The sequence below is a fragment of the Struthio camelus genome, chromosome 27, assembly GCF_040807025.1.
Source record: "Struthio camelus isolate bStrCam1 chromosome 27, bStrCam1.hap1, whole genome shotgun sequence".
Lineage (NCBI taxonomy): Eukaryota > Metazoa > Chordata > Aves > Struthioniformes > Struthionidae > Struthio > Struthio camelus.
Genome location: NC_090968.1, coordinates 7686828 through 7707110, shown reverse-complemented (window position 1 = coordinate 7707110; position 20283 = coordinate 7686828). Strand labels below are relative to the sequence as shown.

Sequence of the window (20283 nt, the reverse complement as noted above, 5' to 3'; positions counted from 1 at the left end):
TTCTGTAATGGTTATGTAATATCTTCTCAAATGCTTCAGAGCTCAAAAGATTGGAATAATCCCATCACCTGGCATATGAAACCAAAACACTATCCCTGGCAATGCTTGTTCATTGTTCAGCCCCTTCTAGAACAGAAAAGCTGCCATTCAACAGTATACAGAATGCAACGTTCTATCTACTTGGCACCAAGGTAACATGCAATTACACTGATTCGTCAGGATTCTGGAGCTAATCATATTGACTTCTAGGCAAATTCAAGGGGATCCTTAACATGCTATGGTCATGGGGTTGACTACATGTGCTTGAAACATAGAAGCTTTTACAAGAGATCCAAGCCCCATGTACTTCCGAAAAATAATTTGATGGGGAAAACTGCATCTTTGACAGCAGTACAGGAAAAACATCAATTATTTTTCCTGATTATTTCTGAATATCTTATGCGATTAGCCTGAAATCTGTTCTGAGATCCAAAAGCAACCTATTTTAAAGTCTGCTTTTAAAGGGAAGGCTTAAGGTTCTGAGCAATCTTATGACAGAGAAACTTCAGAATCAAGACTCATGGCTCTACAAGTGAGAGAACAATTTTTGACACTACACAGCACAAGTTAGATTTATATGTATTTACACAATCAAGACCTGTATTTCATTAAATCTAGTATCATCTGAACTTCACTATTATTCAGTGGGATACTGCTAATTATTGCTATTTTTACATCTTCAACCGGTATCTGAAAATCTAATCCACACAAGATTTATGTTAAACGCCTTTGATTACATGCAGTGGTTGCATACACATTCTCCCTCAGCAAGACAGTCTATCCCTCTGAGCGTATAGGAACGGGTTTAGATTGACATGTAATATAAAGTGAATAATACCTTAGACTCCACAGTTTTATCTTCCACTGCTCATACCTCTGTCTTCATAAATGGTAATTTCAATCTGCAGAGAAAGGCCGTTAGGGAAACATACTATAAAAAGATTATGAAAACAAAACCAGAAGCAAGACATTAGAACTACAGAATGCCCTTCTAACTGAGATAAAACGTCAGCGTTTCATAGACGGACAAACCAGCAGACAATCTAAGAAACCACTAAAGGATACAACTCTTAATCCTCTTTCAATAGGGTCTGTCAGAAGGAGGCCCTGAGGAGCATAGATCTTCTCATTCTGTTCCTGAATGAACTTGGCAATTTTCTTTAGAACCTGATAATAGAACAGCATAGAGGTCAGTTTCTTAACCAGTTTTTACTGCATTAGAGTCAGAGCCCCAGCTTTATCACAAATATAACAACGTTAGGGGACCCTAACGTCACAATGCCAGTTTTCATTACAGATAGAAGTTACATGATTCTTCTGGAATTTAAAGCACAAGTCAACACTCAGTTTGACTAGATATCTATCAAGAGGCTTGCCTATATGTAAAGTCACTCTGTAGTAAGCTCTGGTGTCTATATGGAATTGTACAAGAATGGTACAAGTCACAGAAAATCTACCAGGAAACAAATCCTTAACTGAAATCTATGGAATACACTGCCTTCCAAGCAGTAAGGTAGACTTACCTTTTCATAATGTGTTTCCATGCACAAGAAGATAGTATAGGCAGTCAAACAGGCTAGACACCCTTCAAGGTAAGACTGGCCTCCAAGTTTTTCAGCTTCTGCATAAAGGTTATTCAGTGTTCGGACGGTCTCTTCAAACTGCTGCCTATCAATCTGCAGAAGAAGTCAAATTTAACAGTCATGCCCTGCACACTTCAGAACTCACAGATATCATCAGATATCTACCTTCATTTATTGCTCACGTGCACTTCCACACTTTGTCAGTAGCGTCACCTACAAACATCTAAAACAGGTAATACGTTTAGAGCCAAAGTTTGAAGGACACCTTGAATTACAGACCTGCAGTTCTTTGGTAAATATCCGCTAAGCGATTAGATCAAGTCTGAATTCCAAAACAGTCTGAACACAAAGAAATTAGGAGTAACAACTAACTAAACCAAAGGGCAATTCACTTAAAAAAAAAAAAAAGAAAGAAATCCACAGGCAGAGATATCTACTAGATTAAAAAAAAGAGCATTATGTGAATGGATTAACAAAGCTAATTCCTGATACCAGTAATTCCTTGGGGCTTCTACAGTGCTGCTCAAATAAGCCCTCAACTAAACCAACAGAAAAAAGTAGAAAAGAAGAAAAGGACAGTGAGAAAAAGAAAAGGCATTATCAAGGAGTGGTCATTTGGCTATCAGTTGAAGATGTCACGTTTGACTGCAATAAACAAAATTAAAGTACTTGAGACAGTACTTGTAAGGCTACTGAACAGGCTCAGCAGACCTGTCTGGTCTCCACAAGAAAAGTCAGCGTTAATGCATCACAGTGCAACAATGCACGCTTTATTCTCATTGACATAATGAGTGCATTTTTATTTTATTGCTACAAAAGGACTGCTGTTTTCCTCAGGATTAAAGATAGCACAAACCACCAGCGTTTCAAAACCACTGAAAAGAAGCATTTTTGAACATAGATATTCTTGTCAAATTAGAAGCATTTTGTAGCTACAATAAATCACAAGTGACATTTATACAATGAACAACGTTTACATGCCCAAAACCAAAGAATGTGGAAACATTCTTTCAAACTTTGCTTTCAAACTCTGAAAACATGCCCTCTCATGATGTGCATCAGACAGGATCAAGATGAGGAAAAGAAACTGCTACCGTCTTTAAACTTGGAAGTAAACCTGACAGGTCTTAGCAGACCCCCCGTGGGGCGTGACGGAGGAGAGCTGCTCCCCGGCCACCGAGAGGGGCTCCGCTTCCCTCCCCCGCCTAGAGCGAGGGCTGGGAGCGGAGGCAGGGAGGACGAGGAGGGACCTTCCACGTGCTCGCGGGGCTCCGCCGCGCCGCCAGGGCTCTCCGGGCCCCTCCGAGGAGCCCGAGCCGCCGCCGCTCGCTCACCCCCGCCCCCCACCCCGGCCTCGGGCCCGGTGCTGCGGCGAGCGGGGCGGGGCGCCGCCCGCCTTACCCGGTTCTCCAGCTCGGCCGGGAACTTGCTCTGGAACTGGCACCGCGTGCCGCCGCTGTAGTCCCGCTGGATGAACACCTTGCCCGACACGGGCGCCTGCTGCGGCCTCATCGCTCCGCGGCGAGCCGCCGCCGCCGCCGCCGCCGCCGCACTTACGGCTGTCGCAAACGCGTCGGCGTTGCTGAGGGCCCGGAAAGAAGCGGAAGCGCCCGCCCTGCGCATGCACCTCCCCACCCCTCTGGCGGACGGGCCGGGAGAGGCCACCGGGGATCCTCTGCGCATGCGCCTCGCCACGCCGCATCCCATTGGTTGCAGGGTGCCTGCCCCGCCCATCACGGGTCTGTTTCCCCGCAGGCGCGCGCGGCTTGGTGCAGTCTTCGTGACGCACCCCCCCTCCCCCGTCAGCATGGTACAGTCCTGCTCCCCCGCGGAAGCAGATGGATCCTCCTGGGAGGCCTGGTCCCGGGGGGCCGCCGGGGCCGCCGCGCTGGCCGGTAGCCCCGGGAGGCGCCGGCCGCCTCGCCTGCGCTGCGGCGGGTGAATTGCGCTCCGCTTGGCGCGGGCTGGCGTTCGCTCCGGCTTCGTCCGGCGTTCGCGACGCTGATGAGCGGGGATCGTGGCCTCCCCCGTGGGAGTCCCGCTTCTGCCAGACGTAAGCAAGGCCGAAGATCGTTTAGTTGAGGGGCAACTGGAAAGCCGACGCTGGGCCAGCAGCAAGGGGAATCATTAACAGTCTCATCCCAGAATTTTGCACCTTGTCTGGCCTCCCCTCTTCGACTCACGCCGTTGTGACACGCGTGGGAGCGACGGGCTGGGGAAACGCTGCCCAGGCCTGCGGCTGGGCTCAGCGGCCCATGGCTGGCGCGGCCCCAGCAGAGGCCGCTCCCGTGCCGAGCCCCGCGGACCCCGATCTCCGTGGACCCCGATCCCTGCAGACCCCAGGCCCTGTGGACCTTGATCCCCATTGACCCCAATCCCTGCAGACCCCAGTCCCCTTGAACCCTGATCCCCGTGGACCGTGATCCCTGCAGACCCCAATCCCCATGGACCCCAATCCCAGCGGACCCCAGTTCCTGCAGACCCCGATCCCGGCAGACCCCGATCCGGGCAGACCCCGATCCCTGCAGACCCCGATCCGGGCAGACCCCGATCCCCGCAGACCCGAGTCGTGAGCAGCTCCATGAGGATGTGTGTGCGCGAGATGCGCCCACGGCAGCCCGGCCCGAGCCAGTGCTGCAGGGGAGCAGCCCAGCTCGAGGAGGTGTGAAGCGCCTTCCGCAGGTTCAGCTCGTGTGAGCCAAGATTTTATTAGATTGTTGGTGCACTTGTTGGCACATCTGCAAATACACACTGAGCTGAGTGCCATAAAATGCAGAAATAAGCAGAAACATCTCTCTATTGAGGGAATGCTCTGTTTTCGTTAGTTCTTGGCAGTGCTCTTTTTAAAGCACTTCCTATTTTTTCTGAATCTTTTTCATTCTTGCTGAGAAAAGGATTATGATATTTTACAGTGCAGTAATAAACTATTATTATTTATTAAATAAGAAGACCCTGTAAAAAATAAAAGGAGAATTCAATCCAGATGTTATCTATTGCAAGGGCATTGAAATTCCAGATGTTGGTAGTAAAATGTGGTCTCTAATTTGTGTTCTTAGGGACAGAAAACGCTCCTGGCTGAGTAACCTGGCCTTGCTCAGTGTGCCTGTGCTGTTTCACGGGCCTGTGCAGCCCTGGCACGTCTGCAAGCGGCTGCAGTATCTAGCTGTAGGGTTCAACTTTATTCCTCTGCTGAATGCACTTTTCTGCATTTTTATGGCTAAAAGCAAGATTGTAAGCAAATCAAGACGATGGTGTACGTGTTTTATGACGGCAATAAACCAGCGGCTGCGGAGCGGGCAGCTGCGTTCAGGCAGCGGAGTGAAGGGCTCGGGAGCCGTCCAGCGCAGGCGCTTGCACACGGATCACTGACCCGGAAGAAAACTAACGGCAGCATGTTTAGGGCTCTCCCATCCCCGACTGCCTGCCCTGTCCCCTGCGTGCTTCCTTTGGCAGCCTCACGCAAGGCTTTTTCCCGAGGTGCCGCAGCACGTTTGGCACTGCCGCCTGTGCCCCGCAGCCTGGAGGGATGCGGCGTCCTGCCCGCCCGGATCAGCCCGAGTGCTATTGCCCTCGCCCGTGGGGCTGCTTTTCCGGGCCTGGGCCACCACCTGCAGGCACCAGCGCTGCTGCAGGGGGAAGGTCGTTTCATCGCATCTGCCCTCCATGACGATGGCCTCTGTGCTCTGCAACCGTTTGGAAAATTTGACCTAGCCCAGATTTTTGGGCTTTATCTCCTGCCATTGGTCCTATAACTGCTCTGTTCAGGCTGTGCTGAAGAGGGAAAAGCAGGAAATCACCCAAAGAGTGCAAATAAAGAAAAAGCAGGAGGGGACAGGGCTTGTTGTTCTGGACCTCTTTGGCCACGCGCCGGGAGCTGTGTTTGCAGTGTGGAGTCTGGAGAGCAGAGGCAGTTCAGACTTTCTCCAGACAGCCCCTTTGGAGCGTCGTTTCCTTTAAATTTCCAAAAAAGCAGATGTTATTTCTACGTGTCGTGCTGGAAATGTTAGGGCAGCTGGACACCTGAGAGCTTGCAGGTAGGGTGTGTTGTAGCTGCACAGTTAGCAGGGTCTGGACCGGTCCTGGGAGTTTTCCTGGGGGTCCCAGGACTCTGAGACCCCTAAGGCACTCCAAGCCAAGGCAGACCGAGCGCAGACCCGGCGGCGTGCGGCTGCAGCTGCAGCGGCCGTGAACCCCTGCTTCTCCCCGGCCGAGGGACAGCGGCACTCGGATTTCAGGGCAAGGTGGCTACGGGACAGATGTCTCTGTACAGTAATTGGAAAATGCCAGTGGAGAACGCTGCCCCTGCAGGGCATCGCTCTTCAAAGCCCTCATGGGGCTGGGCAGGGACTCTGCCGGGGACCTGCAGCTCCTCAGGGGAATCGCCATCCTGCAGATCACACGGGGCGTCTTTTAAGTGGAAATGACTGTTTTTTCACAATTAGCTGGAGCAGAAATAATTAGGCAGGGCCACAGCAATTGTTATCTTGTACCTGATTGCCAGAGTTCAGTCTGGCAGTCTGAATTACTTCATCCTGCCCTTCTGCTAAGCTTACATTTTCTTTTGCTAAAAAGCTGATAATGTTTGCTCTTCCCATCTAAAGGGATAGGGAAATCTGCATTCAGAGGAGCCGTTCTCGCACCTAAACAGACCTGCGGGAGTTTGCGGGCAAATAAATCACAGGAAAGGCCGTTAGTCCAAACAGAGAATATACAGAGGGTGGCAGACTGGGCCTGGGGGTGTCTGGGTACATGGCACCGGACCATCTTAAAGACCTTTTTTTGCCTGCATTTAACCCTTGTCTTTTTGGAAACTGCTCTAATTCATTCAGGAGGCGGGGCAGGCCGCTGGGAGGGGAAACACGGAGCCAGGTGGAAATGGCTGGTCCTCTCCGGTCATGCGTGGAGCATGGCAGGAGCGAGCTGGGCGTCCGCGGGGGGTTTCTGACACTCCTGTGAATCCCACGTTTTTAGCATTTGCGGTTCCCCCTTTGCACGTTGGCCAGGCCGGGCTGCTTCATTCACATCGCTGCGGTGACCAGCGCAGCGCTGTCCTTCCTCCGCGAGAGGCCTTTCGATGGCTGGGATGAATTCGGTGCCGATGGAGCAGCAAGAGACGATAGCCCCTCTGCCTCCCTGGGGCCTGCCGGGTGCGGAGGGGATGGGGCAGGGCTGCCCTGTCCCCTGCGCCCCCAGCCTCCTCTTGCCCGGATGCACTCCATGCGCTAAGCAGTTTGCAAATCCGATAATGGCACTCCTAATTTGCTCAGGGAAGAGAGAAAAAGGAAAAGAAAAATCAGGCTAGGTGGTGGGTTGCCCTGGGAACCTGGGTATCAGCTGCTGCTGATCACCCTCAAGCCCCGTCGGAACAGCCTGAACTAATTAACCCTCTCGCACTCCATAATGAAGGCTAATAAACACCTAATTGGTTTGCTTGAACAAACAACCTCCGCACAGGCATAGGAAGCGGGGAGCTGCGTGGAGCGGCGCAGCGGAGCGGGTGCTGCTCCAGACCTTCCCGGTCCTCCTCGCGCCTCGGCTGGGCCCCCGCGCCGGCGAGCGCGGTGGCGTCCTGCTGGCTGCCTGGGGCAGGGGCCGCCCTCGGCCGCCCTGTGTCGCGGCGGGGTGTTGCCCCTTCTCCGGGGACCCGGGTCGTGAGCGCGGTGAAAATAAACGGGGCAGATTCCTGCTGTGGACGATGGGCAGCATCCTGGCGCGCGCGTCGCAGCGCGTCCGCAGTTCCTCCGAGCGGGGCTCCTGCGCCGCCGCCAACCAGGTCCTGAAGGAAACGCGCTCAGAAATAATCCGTTTGGAGTACTGTACCAGATGGGCCGCGTTTTCCTAACCTTTAGCTGGTTCCAATGTGCAAGCAGTTAAGATCATAATGTTAACATTTTCTCAGATGTTTTATGTGCATATAAAATATTCTCCAAGAATGTGCTTTTGAATGCAAAGTTTGATCCAATTATGATTTTACTAGAGTTTATAAAAACAAAAAATATGTTTTCAGGGTGTCTGAGATCCTGCTGGCCTTTGTAGTAAACTCTGAAGCCCTCGCAGTGGAATATAATTGCTACTACATGGGAGATGGCTCTGTGGAGTTTTTATAACTGGGCAAATGTGCCAATTGTTCAGTCCCATATCTGGTCATCTCTGGAGACAGATGCCCTAAGAACAGTTAGCAGCAAATGGATTCTGTCCCTGCACCAAAACTTGCTTTTGTTTTCTGTCAGGGCCCGCAAGCTTGGCTCCCGCAGACATCAGTGGGTTAGGATCAGACACTGAAGATACAACTTAAGAACTGAGGACAACCATTCGATGGACTGAGTTGCGTAGCTTATTTCCCAGCACGCTTGAGAGTAGATCTCCCTTTTCCTGCATGGAGACTGCAGCCTCTGACAGGCCCAGAGGTGTTACGTGAGAATATATTTTTCTGTGGCTGAAAACTTGAGTCAAGAAAGGAAGTAAATGGAATTTAGTCGATATTAGTTTTAACACATCTACTGTTGCATTTTTTGGAATAGATCAGATGTCAAATACTCTAATCATTGGGAATATTTTAGGCTTGCTGTGTTAACTAGAAGGCTGAGCATGGAAAAGTTAATCACATAATCGGTCCAATTCTAAAAGATCCACTTACTGCATTAGAGCATTTTATGATGCCATGCATAAGTAGTTCATAATTTTAACAGGCTTATTCGTATTCAAAGATGGTGAATTAGAATAACCCTGTTAAAATTATATAGCATGTGTGCATGAAATCATAAAGAAAGGTAGTAAATTACGCTGTTAAAGCGAGAGCGAGGCGCTGTCTCCAAGCTGCACGCCCGTCGAGCGGCGCCCGAAGCGGCTCGGCCCCTGCCGACAGCGCCGCTCGGCTTCCTCGGGCCGTGCCTTCGGCAGCGCGTCCTCGCCTGCGCCCTGCTGCAAACGCGGGAGGGAAACCCGTCCCGTGCTTGCACCAAACCGAGCCCTTTCAAGCCCGCGAAGGTCACGCAGCAGCGTGTTTGCAAGCTGGGAAATGTAAATGCAGTCGTGTTGAGGGGAGCGCACGCGCAGCTGAGGGAAGCAGCGATGCACGAGAGCCGGGGTCTGGGCGGCCGGCTGCCGAGCCCTGCGCCTTGGGGCAGCGTTTCCCGGGACTGCCCAGCCTCCGCGTGGCTCCTGCCATCGCTCCAAGGCCGCGCAGACAGGACGGCCGCTTATTCCCGGGGCTGGAAGGGGTCAGGGAGCTGGCGGAGGCTGGGAGTGGAGCGCGGTGCCAGCCCGGCCGTGGCCCCGCTGCTGGTGCCGGCGGCCCCAGGAGCGGCAGGGTCCGTCCCGGCCCCGCTCCGGGAGGGTTCCCGCGGGTTTAGGGCTGCTCGGGGAGGGTAATCCGGACCTGTGTCGGTGGGGATCCCGCTCGGTGTTTACCGAGAAGAAACAAGCGCCAAGATTGCGTTTGTCATTTGTCAGTCAAACCAGCTGCGATCCAGAGGCGGCAGATCCTGCCTCTGGGAATTGCCAAACGTCGCTGCTGCTCGGCGCCTCGTCCCTGCTGTCCCCGCCGGAGGCTGGTTCTCCTCCGCGCCGACCCCGGCTGTCGATTCGCTGGGCGAAGCCCGCTGGGCTCCGGCGGGGTCCCCGGCGGGAGCGCCGCGGGGAGCAGCGGTGGCGCCGGGCAGGCGGCGGCGGTGGCGGCGGCGGCGCGGGAGGGTCCGGCAGGCTGGATTCGTGCGGAGCTCCCGGCCCGGCGGGGCCGAGCACGGCAGCGTGGGGCGGCGGAAGGAGCGGGAAGAGCCTGGGAACAAAGGGTCTTTCAGGCCACCGAAGGCAGGGGCGATCCGAGGGGACAAATCCGCTTTACAGGCATAGCTGAGATTGTGAGATATGCTTGCAAAGCCAATTTGTTTCGTTTTATAGGCTTGAGAGATTCCGAGTCGGGGCTCCCTGTATGGTTTGAATTAGGTTTGGATAGTGGCATTCTGGGAAGCTGGAGTGGGAGACGTTTTCCCGGGGGGAGTTTGTAGCTGAGTAGGGGCCATCTAGCACTTCCGCAGTGCTGTCAAATAGAATCGTCCATGTGTGCTCCAAAACGAAGAACTTTCGACGTAGTTAAGAAAACGGTGAATACCTGAAAATGGAGGTATCCGTCCGGTATCAAGCGTTTAGGAATAGGGTACCACACATGCAACAGCAGGGAACGCGGGAGTTTCGAAGGGGTGCTACTTTAAGAAAAGAGAAGGTAGCTCTTAGCACCGAAATGGAATTTTTTCCTACCAGTGCGTATCTCTGCTATTGAAAAGGTTATTGCCTTTTTTGTCTGTGACTGTGCAAAATCTAAAAGCTGCAGGGAGCCGCCGTGTAAAATCGCGGCAGTGACAACGCTTTAGCAGACAGGCGGCTCTCCCCCCAGGCCGTCATGGAAAGTGCGGTTATTTTGGTATAAAGTTTCTGGGGACCCTGTGCAGCTCTGGGCAGCGCGGGCCGTGCCCTGCAAGCCGGCTGGGGCACGGCGAGCGCTCCGGCCGCGGGACAAACCCCGCTCCCGCCGCCGCCCGCGCTGCCGGAAAAGTTGCCCGGGAAGGAGCACAATCTTTGTTCAGTCATTAAGGCAGAAAAGAGAGAGGGGATCTTAGGAAATGCTTGAAACGATTAGGTGATCTTAACTCTAAGGAGCTAAATAAATGCAAAGCAATTCCCCCCACCAGCCCCTCGTGCTGCTGTAGAATGTAATCTCATTTCTAAACACACAATTACAGAAAATAAAAAGAAAAGAAAAGAATAATTAATTTCTGCTTCCTCATGCAAATCCTCTGACCAATCATTTAGGGATCAGGAGCAATTCAGCTTCTTGTGCAAATTCCAAACTGAAGGCATGAAAAAGGAAAGTGAATGGATTTAGTTTTCTAAGAACCAGCGTTAACAAAGGTCCCATTTTCCATGGTTGTGTGTCTGGCCAGACAGCCCTTGCTGACAAGCTCTCAAAAAACATGTGTTGGCCTGTTGAAAAGGCCTCAGTGTTGACTGACAGACAATTGGAGTGACAAATTGTTCCATTGTCCCGGGCCGGGAGAGCGCTGTCTTAGATAATTGTGGCGCGGAGGGAAGCAGCAGGTCGCAGGTCAGAAGACGCGTCTGACCCCGGCGTGCCAAGGCCCCGCGAGGAGCCGCTCCCGGCAGGACCGATCCCGGCAGGAGCCGCTCCCCGGAGCGCCGTGCTGCCGCCGGCCCCGTCCCGTCCCGTCCCGTTGAACGGCCCCGACCTGGACACACAGGGCAGCGCCGGGCGCTGCTCCTTCGGGGCTCCTTCGCCCTGTCCTGCCGCCCGGGAACGGCTGCAGGAGCAGGAATGGGAGCAGGAGCAGGAGCGGGAATGGGCTCGGTGTGGCTGCAGGAGCGGGAATAGGAGCAGGAGCAGACTCAGTGTGGGAGCAGGAGCGGGAGCGGGAGCAGGCTTGGTGTGGCTATGGGAACAGGAATGGGAGTGGGAATGGGAGTGGGAGCAGCAGCTGGCCCGGCGCGGGAGCAGGAGCAGGAATGGGTTCAGTGCGGCTGTGGGAGCGGGAATAGGAGTGGGAATGGGAGCGGGAGCAGGAGCAGGCTTGGTGCAGGAGTGGGAGCAGGCTCAGCGTGGCTGCGGGAATGGGAATGGGAGCGGGAGCAGGAGTGGAAGCAGGAGCAGGAGTGGGAGCAGGAATGTGCTCAGCGCGGCTGCGGGAATGGAAACAGGCTCGGCGTGGGTGCAGGCGCCGTGGCACGGCTGCGGGAGCGGGCTTGGCGATGCGGCTGTGGGCACGTGGTGCCGGCAGGCCCAGCGCTCCAAGCATGCTGCCCGTGCTGTGGTGCCCGCCGCGGTGCTGGCCCGGCCCCGGCGCGGTGGCTGCAGCGGCGTGGCGTGGTCCGGTCCGGCAGCTGCTCCGCGCACACGGGGCGCGACCTGGCCGTGCTGCTGGCCGCAGCCCTGGCCGCGCTGTGGGGTCGGCACAGGCAGAAACCCGTGGGAAAAGAACGGCTGAAGCCGTTCTGCTGCTCGGCGGAGCTGCCGCGGGACGCCCAGCCCGGGACCCCGCGGGGCCGCGCGCGGGCACGGACCCTTCCTCCTCCTGGCGCTCGTCTCCGCTGCAAACGCTGACCGGACCCATCCACCCTCGCTCCGGCCTGTTTTTTCCACTGTCTGCAATGGAGTACGGCTAATAATTATTGAAGCCTCTCTCCCACCATAGAAATAAAATATGGCAAGGAATCGCAGCACAGCTACTCCATTGAGAGCACTGCTCACTGGAGTAATGCCGATAATTCAAAACAGATGAGCCGCAGGCTCAAACACTATAGACTCAGTATCCCGGTCTGCCCTGACCCCTGGAGCTCGCTGAAAGTTACCTTGAGACTCACCAGAGCTCTTTGTAACTTCTGTGAGGGTTATTTATTGCAAAGTCATAAATATTTGTTATGGATTTTCTCCATCAATCTAGAAAATGAATTAGGTTAGAAAAAATTTATGTACTTGGATTTTGGGCATGTGTTTCTCAGGCAGGGGAGGAGAAGTCGGATCTCCATTGTGCCGAGGACCGGCCGCTGCAGAGCTCTGGGCTCTGCTGCCTGCATTAATTAATTCCCTTCCGCAAACGGTTTAAACTGCACAGCACAACCGAGCGGGGGGGGGAGGGAGCGAAGAGGTTCTTCCCTAAATCCCTCTTAAAATCTTCCATAAACTATTTATGGGGGAAGGAAAAGTCCGTTTCCCCCTTCTCCCTCCTGAATGCGCTGCCAGTCCATTAAAAACACGAAGCCTGGGGGCTGTTGTGCCCCAGGAAAGCGACCTCAAACCAGCCTCTCCCCAGGCCCCCTCCGAGGCCGCCGCGGCAGCAGCTGGGTGCGGCGGGGAGGCACGAGGGAGGATGCCCGACCGTCCCGTCCTGTCTGGGGCAGAGCCGCTCGCCCCGTCATTTTAGGGGTTTTGCAGCCCTGGGGAGGGGCCGTTCCTGCCCGCAGGGCCTGTCCTGCTAAATTAAGAAGTTTTTATTCAGGAGAGCACTGAAGCGAGACCTCGCCTTTGGGGATGCTCTGCAGGTGCCGGTGGGGTCCGGGCCCGGCCGGGGGGGCGCTGTGCCGGAAGGTGGTACGGGCCGGCGCCGCGCAGGGACCGCCGCGGGAGCGGGGCGACGCGCGGAGCGAGGCGCTGCCCCGTCGGTCCCCGCTTCGCCCGGCGCCCAGAGCAGCCAGAGCATCGCGGGCGCCCCTCCGCCTGCCGTGGGTCCGGCCTCTCCGAGTCCCCCTTTCCACGCGCTAACGGGAGGTGAAACACACTTTGCTCCCCAGGGCTCAGCGGCTGTGTTTCTTTTTCGCATTAGTCTCATAGGAACCCCAGAAAATCCCAGAAGACCCTACAGGATCCTGCAAATCATGTCAACACTTTTTAGCTGTTGGCGCTGGGGCTAATGAGCTGCTGTTTTAAGAGGTTATGGCTAACAATTACATCTGTCTGATTTTTTTTTTTTTTGGTTGTTTTAAAATAGTTTGTAGCAGCTGTGCTTACCCCGAGTACAATTTCAACAAGCTCGGAAGAGACTCTGCCGCAGTCTGGAGCGGCTTTCTGCAGGCGCGTCCCGGTGCCTAGGTCAGCAGCCAAGGACCTGCGGCAAGGGGCTGCCCGTGCCGCGGGAGCGAGGTGCGCGGAGGCGGAAGGGGTGCAGCCGCCGACCGGCGCGTCGGGCCTGCAGCGGGGTGCTGGGCTGGGGCACAGGCAGCGCAGAGCTCCTGCCCTCGCCTTCCCCCAGCGACCTGGCAAGACCCTGCAGCCCGCTCGGCTTCCCCGCTCAGTGTTCGTCTTCTGCAGGCAAAATGATCTTGTCTTTTCCTGCTCTTCTGTCACAGCAGCTAAAGGTGGCTGTGGAGCCTGTGCTTGCTCTCGGTACCTGCTGCTTGGCTGAAGTGAGTGGCCAGTGGCCACCACCAAGGTGGTGTGATGCCAGCAGCGAGCGTGTCCCCTGCAGCTTTGCACGCAGCTCCGGACCACCGTTGGGAATTAAGCCTGTTTTTTTTACATTGCAATTTGCAGGGGTTGATTTGTGCATTTCTAAAGACATGAAAGCGAAGGGAGCACTCAGAATTAGTTCCCTCTGTCACCTCAAATACTGGAAATCTCTGTCACAGGGGGAGGATCAAGAGGAGTAACTTGCTAATGCTTCTGCGGGGTTCGTCCCCCCGGCGCGCTGCGTGCGGGGGAAGGACGCCGGGGAGCGCGCCTCGCTTGGCTCTGCTTCGGCTTCCCCAAGCCGTCCTCGTGGGCTCCTGGCCCCGGTGCCTTCGTCCCGCGGTGGACCCCTCTCCCAGGGCGCCCACGCCTGGCACCACGGCGAGGGTGGATGCGTGAGCTGCCCTGCGGGAACGTGGCCGGATGCGGTGCCTTTCCCTGTAGAGGTAACTGGTTTTACGGATCTCCCTGCCTCCGTGAGCGCTGTTTCTAGCCGATAGCGTTGCCCGGCACCCTCGCCTTTGCAGCGAAGCCGGCTGCGTGCAGATCGCACAGCTCCTCCTGCAGCGCCGCAGATGAGCGCTGCGGACGGGACTGCGCCGGACGGGGCAGCCTGGGCGTCCCCGCCGTGCTCTCCCATGCCTGCGGCTCCTGAGAGGCCTTGCGTGACTGAGCCGATCGAGCTTTGTCTTTTCCCCCATGCCTTGCCCTTTCCCCTCTGGCCTTTGCCCAGCTCCGTGGCCAGCGGAGCCGGCACTTGGCCACGGATCGCTGCACAGCTGGCCAGATGCTGCGGCAGGCGTGACAGGCCATGGCGGCTCTGCACGCAGCGGGGCTGGCAGCTCCCGTTGCTCCCCAGCCCCGGCACCGGCACGCCGAGCGGCGTTTTTCCGTCCCTGCAGCGAAGGCTGCAGCGAGGGAGCCGCGTGCGCGAGCTATGTGCCGTGCCCCTCCGCTGCCGCCCTCGGCACGGCTCCCCCTTTCCCGCCTGCCGCGGCCAGCTCAGCACCCCGCCAGTCCTGGCGTCGCTCCCGGGCGCCGGGCGGGTACGGCCCCTCCGGCCGGACACGCGTGAGGCTGCGGGCGGAGGAGCAGGGCTCCACCTCGGACCTTCGCCCTGCCTGCTGGTGGGGCTCCCAGCACAGTGTCTCCGGTGGCAGGGCTTTCCCTCCTCCCCAGTAAGCTGTGCCCGGGAGCTGCGTCTCCTGGAGGACGAGCAGCCTCCGGACGCCGCGGGAGCCCTGCTCGGAGGGGCGCGGAGCCAGCGGGACCTGGCCGGCGCGAGGACCCGGCGCGCTCTGCAAGCCGATGCTGCTTCCCCGCCCTGGGGAAGGGCGTACCAGCTGGGCATGCCGCGGACCTGCACGGGTTTTTGTGTCCGGCAGGTTTGCGTCCAGCGAGGTCTCGACTGCAGCGACACCCCGGGTTACCCGTGCAGACCTCCTGGGTCTGCGCGTCGCCGCTCGCGCGGGCGCCTGCACATGCCTGCCTGCAGGATTCGACAGCCGCTGCGGAAAACAGGGACCGGAACAGACGACTCTGCACTGGGTAACATAGTAGTGGAAAAAGTTGACAGAGGGAGCATGATACCAGGAGCTATTTGTTCAATCAATGATTTACCAGATGTGTACACTGTACTAAAGGCTTGTAAACATACTTTAATGGCCAGCTGTAAATCCAGGCAGTAGCAGTGCCAACTTCATCTCCATCGGACACATTTTAGGAACAGCAGCATAAGGGCTTTGAATCACTTTGTTTTAGGCTCTGTCAGTTCTGCAATTGTGCATGTAAATCAAAGAACCAATGTCCTTAGGTCAATATTATTTGAATGTCAGAAAAGGTTTTATGATCAGCAGCTTTTCCTTTTCTGGGTTCCCTGCAGGTCCTTGTCTTCAGCAAACCGCATCCCCAGAATGCTGGGTTTCCGCCGAGCGCCCCAAGTGCGTGGCTGTGTTTTCACTGACTATGTTGGAAGTCTCTTTTGTTAATCACTGAAGCAAAGCATCATTAGTGAGAAGCGCAGAGTACACACAAAGAGGAACTTGCCAAATTACTAATAAGCAGAAACTCCATCCATCTTAATGAGATAGGGTTAAGAAAATAGCAACCTGGAATATACACAATGGAGCCTTTCCATGCTGTTTATTTATTCATGTTAGAAAGTAGTTCAGACTCCGTCTCTGCACTCCTCAGATTGTAGCATGGTTTCCAAACCACAGGCTCTTTATGCTTTTGCAAATCATTAAGCATGAAAAAGATAAATAAATGGATGGATGGCTCAAAAAATTATTAGGGGGAAGATAAACATCTGGCCTCCCCTCAAGTGAAACAACACCAAAATCAGACAGAGGTTCGAGGCTCTCTTCACCGCTGAGCAAGTCGAGCTTGCAGCAGACAACGATGAAGAGCGTGCTGCTCGCGGCAGGGCTGCGAAAGCTGCGCTGCGGGGGAGCGATGCCGCGCGGTGCCGGCTCCAGGCTCGTGCTCTGGACACTAGCCCCGGGCCACCTCCACTTCCTTGCTCAGCACAGAGCTAGGCTGGGGAGAAGCAGAGAGAGGCTTTCATTAGGCATTAAGTCAGGGAAAAATTATAAATCCATTATTTTCCGATTCCTACTATGGAAGTTCAAAGAGGAACCCGCAGAAACCCGAGCCCACAGCCTGGCTTTCCCTCGAGGCGCAGATGTGGTGAGCTCTGCAGGCCCTCGAGATTATTCGCGTACTCACCTGGTGCATGGAGCAGACACCCGTGAAGGAGCCTGCAGTCCCTGGTGTTCAATTTACCGAGTGAGGACCAAAGGTCCCGCTGTGACTCCTGCTGATTCTGCAGGTTTCAGCGGTTGGAGAGGGCAGCTCAGGGTTCAACATGCCAAGAGAGGCTGTTGCCCATCTGCCTCGTGCCAAGCTGTTTTCAGTGACTTCTGCTGACTCTGGAGCGCGGTAGGTTGGATCCTGGGGGAGAGGTTTGCTGCAGAGCGAGAAGCGTGAGGACGGACGTTTCCTCCTGGCGTGCAGGTCTCCAGCTCCCTTCCTGGCATGTTTGGGCTGGGGCACTCACTTTTCTTAGGCTCCTCATCAAGGCGGCCAAGTGCCTGTGTGTTAAGTCGCAAGGGGGTTGCTCTTGGGCGCTGTGCGCCGGGCTGAGGCCCCCATCGCGTTAGCCCCGTAGCGTGATTTACAGCTCTCCAGTGACTTGCAACACTTCCCCAGGTTACTCTGGCAACGGGAAGGAGTTTTCACCCACACCAAGGTCTCTGCACACCTGTGCTGCTGAGCCACATTTTTCTTTTGTTGGGTAAGAAATGACTTGCAGCGCATTTCACGCAAGCAGCTCAGCTGCTGACTATTTTATTGAACTCCAGTGCTCGCTGTATGTTTTTCAGACGTACTTTATATATGCTACAGACCTTCTCAGCTGCCTGCACCTGGGCCAGGGTAAAGCTGAGTCTCGTGGAGAAGAATGTGCTGTAATGCAGCAAGTTATTACAGGATAAATATTTATAAGCCCCTGTAAATATTTGCCATCAGTTCGCTGCTGGGATTAGGGGCAGACGGTCAGATTTTCAGCAGGGCTGAAGGCATTAGCTGTTATAGTTCTTTATACGTTATCTGAGCTATTAAACCCTTTGCTGATTGTGTTCAGTTACAGAATTTAATGGTGCTAATTTCATACTAACAGGAGACGTCGGCTGGAAGTACTGAGTGCTGTGATCCCGACCCAGCTGCGGGTTAGCCCTTGGAGTAAGTGTCGTCTCCAGCCCATCCCGGGTTGGGATGGCAGCGTGGGCTGCTACAGCTGCAAAACGTCTGCACACAGATTTCCCCGTCGCAAGGGGCAGGGGGACATTCCTGGCTGTATCAGTGTTATTGAAACCTTGGAGCTATCTGCTGAGCAAAAACAGAAAACAAACACAGCAAAACTAACATCCTCCTCAGCAGCCTGACCCCGGCAGGGGCTATCAGCTCTCTGCTGGCAGAGGGGGTGTCTAATCCAAAGCAAATATTCCCTGGGGGTTTCCGGGAGCTGTCCTGGGGCGGGAGGCGGGGTGGCAGGGCTGGCTCCCACCGCTGGGACGTGGCGGGAGGTGGCCGGCCGCCACCGACGCCTTCCGGCCCCTCCTCGGCTGGGGGACGAGTGCAAGGCGGATGCTTCCCGCCGGTGCAGCAGCGCGAGCCCTGGCGTGGACCGGCGTCGGTGTTTCTCCCGTCATCACTGCTCGGAGCAGGGACGTGGGATGCCTGTGGCCAGCCGCTATCAGCTCTCCCATCACCGCTGCCTCTGGCGGGAGACGGGGCTAGTGCTGCGGTGGGAAACTGTGAAAGAAATGCCAGGGCAGGCAAGGCCGTGACTCCTCCATGCCCTCAAACCCAGAAGTAAAACAATGGGCCCTGGGCAGCAGCGCTGGCTGGATTGTTGCACGGGACCCTCTCTGGGGCTCCACTCTGCTGCTCATGCACGAAAGCCAGTCATTTGGCAAAAATCAGCTCAGTTAGCAGCCATTGTTCGTAAAGAGCCCCAGGCTGAATGGGCTCAGGGGCTAATATATTCTATTATCCCACGCCTGCCCGTGCCCCCCGGAGCGGCACAGCGGAGGGCGCGCGCATTCCACAGCCCCCCGCCGGGGCCGGGGCCGGGGCTGGGGCCGGGGCCGGGGCCGGGGCCAGGGCCGCGCGAGCCCCGCGGCCCCTTTGGGCGGCTGCTGCCCCACGGCCGGCGGGGCCGATGGGCGGGCCGGGGCCCCGCTGTGCGGGCAGAGGTGGGTGCCGAGGGTGCGCGGCTCAGGGCCTCCCCGGTGGTCTCGGGGCAGCGCGCTGCACCAGGTGGAGCCCCGAGGACCAGCCCGAGGGCTTGAGGTTTACAGGCCCTCCCGCATCGCTTTCTGCTCTGGCTTGGTGATGCCTTTTCGGTTGCCTTGGTGAGGGCACAGCGGTGCCAGCTGCCCGTCAGCCCTGTCCGGTCCCTCCGAGGCTGCGAGCCCGGAGCAGGCTGGCACGAAGGACAGCAGTACCCCCGGCTGGGCACGGCCGGCAGAGGAAGCCGCGGTGGATGGCTGAGCGCTTGGGCCCTGCAGGCTGCAGGGATTAACGATGGAGGCACAAACAAGCATGGTTAATTGGGCTGGGCTTTTCAAAAAGAGTAGAAGATGACTTGGAATAGCCAAAACCGTGCATGTTGCAAAGCGTCTCATTATTCAATAAGAACATGTTAGCCCCTGTGGGAAAGCCAGCAACAAATGGCTATAAAGCAAAGTTAAATGATGACATTAGAGACTACGTGCAGGCTTAAACAGCAGGCTACATAATTACCAACTGAAATGGCTGCACAGGCTTCACTCAGGAAAGTTAACACCCAGTTTGGAAAGGGTTTGTTGGAAGAGCAGCCCATCTTGGGCAGCTGTTACTCAAGGGGCTTTACATAGTGTATTAAGCAATTTAGTGGTCTAGACCGGAGCTGTGGTTTTTCTTTTTCTTTTTTTTGGTTTGTTTGTTTTTTAAGGAAAAGATGGTGTGCTGGACAATTCTGCTTCAGTTTGCGATTCACTCTTGGATGCCCGTATAGGTGCCGCTGCCGTGAACATGGATATCAAACACAGCAGAGAGAGGAGCCAGTGAAGACTCTCCCTGGGCTGAGGTCAGGAGTGCAACTTTGTCCATACTGTCCATACACACTTTGAGTGTGGATGGATTTAGCAACCAAAACGCACCATCTTGTAGCTTTCCTACTGGGATCAGGAAATCTGAACTCTGGTGGGCAGCCCTTGGACCTCAGCAACTGCCCTCCCATATGTCAGGGTTGCATCCAGCCCAGTAAGCAGTGCAGGCATGTCGTACCACCCGTCGTCCCTGGAACAATCATGAGAGGACATTTACCTTTCTACCTGTGGTGTTTGCTCAGCTGTGGACAACCAGAATGATGACTGTAGTTTTATTGCAGCGTTACAGCTGTCACTTTTGGAGAGCTCTCCAGCTCTTGAACAAGAGCTTTCGTAAATCCCCATCTTGCCTGCCTAGCTATGATGTTTCTATCACACTGTTCAGCCTAGAATAAAAAGATTTTATAGCCAGGTAAAACAAGTCAGATGGCTCAGCTCATTGCAACTCTGAAATGGAGAGGCACTGAGACTTTCTTATGGTCTTGCAAGCAAAAACGGGGAGTTACTTGCATACGTTGGTCCCCAAGTGCCCCAAAGGAGAAGAGGGTCTGCGTTCTGGACCAGAGACTCATCCCTGAGAACACAGCTCTTGCAAAGGTTCTTGAAAGCAATTCAGCCAAGGAGTCCTGAAGCAGATCAGTGTTTTTTGTTCTGCAAACCACATTATATCACGCTACTTGGACATTGCAATATTGTACAGTCTCAAACCAAAATGTTTCAATGTTTCTAAATCGGCAGATTCTAGGATGTCAGAATTCCCCATGGGATGAGAAGTCCATTTTGCAGCTCTTTCTTGGTGCAAACAGTGATCAGCACTTTGCTACCATTTACTGAGCCCAAGCAGCAGGAGAGGGCCCCGCTCCATCCAATTGCCTCTTTCTTTCAGCTACTGGCACCTCATGGCTACGATTTCTCTTGTTTACTGCTGAATTCTCCACTTCATTAGTAGTGCTAACTGGCTTCTCTCTTCTGTTAGGCTTCAGGTGAAAGTGGCTCTTTCAGCTTCCAGGCTGCAGAGCCTCTTCCATTTACCTCTCAATGAGCTGTAGTTCCT

The 20283-nt window shown here is 55.2% G+C and overlaps 1 protein-coding gene and 1 long non-coding RNA gene across 4 annotated transcripts in view; both read right to left on the bottom strand.

Annotated features, from left to right (window-relative positions):
• The window catches only part of GOLGA7 (golgin A7), a 227725-nt gene that overhangs the window by 1719 nt on the left and 205723 nt on the right, over positions 1-20283 (bottom strand). Inside the window, exons 2-5 of one of the 3 annotated variants that reach the window (XM_068920858.1) lie at positions 3024-3167; positions 1563-1715; positions 1105-1206; positions 878-941 (exon numbers count right to left, since the gene is read on the bottom strand). In XM_068920858.1, the coding sequence (XP_068776959.1) occupies positions 894-941; positions 1105-1206; positions 1563-1715; positions 3024-3134 (414 nt within the window). In that variant the 5' untranslated portion in view covers positions 3135-3167 and the 3' untranslated portion in view covers positions 878-893. Of the gene's footprint in view, positions 1-877; positions 942-1104; positions 1207-1562; positions 1716-3023; positions 3307-20283 lie in introns of those variants that run through there. The other 2 variants (XM_068920856.1, XM_068920857.1) reach the window with 2 other exon arrangements.
• Positions 15214-17058, bottom strand: LOC104148765 (uncharacterized). Its single transcript, XR_695199.2, has 2 exons — positions 16303-17058; positions 15214-16113 (listed from the first exon to the last, which is right to left on the bottom strand). It is a non-coding gene; the product is annotated as an uncharacterized lncRNA (long non-coding RNA).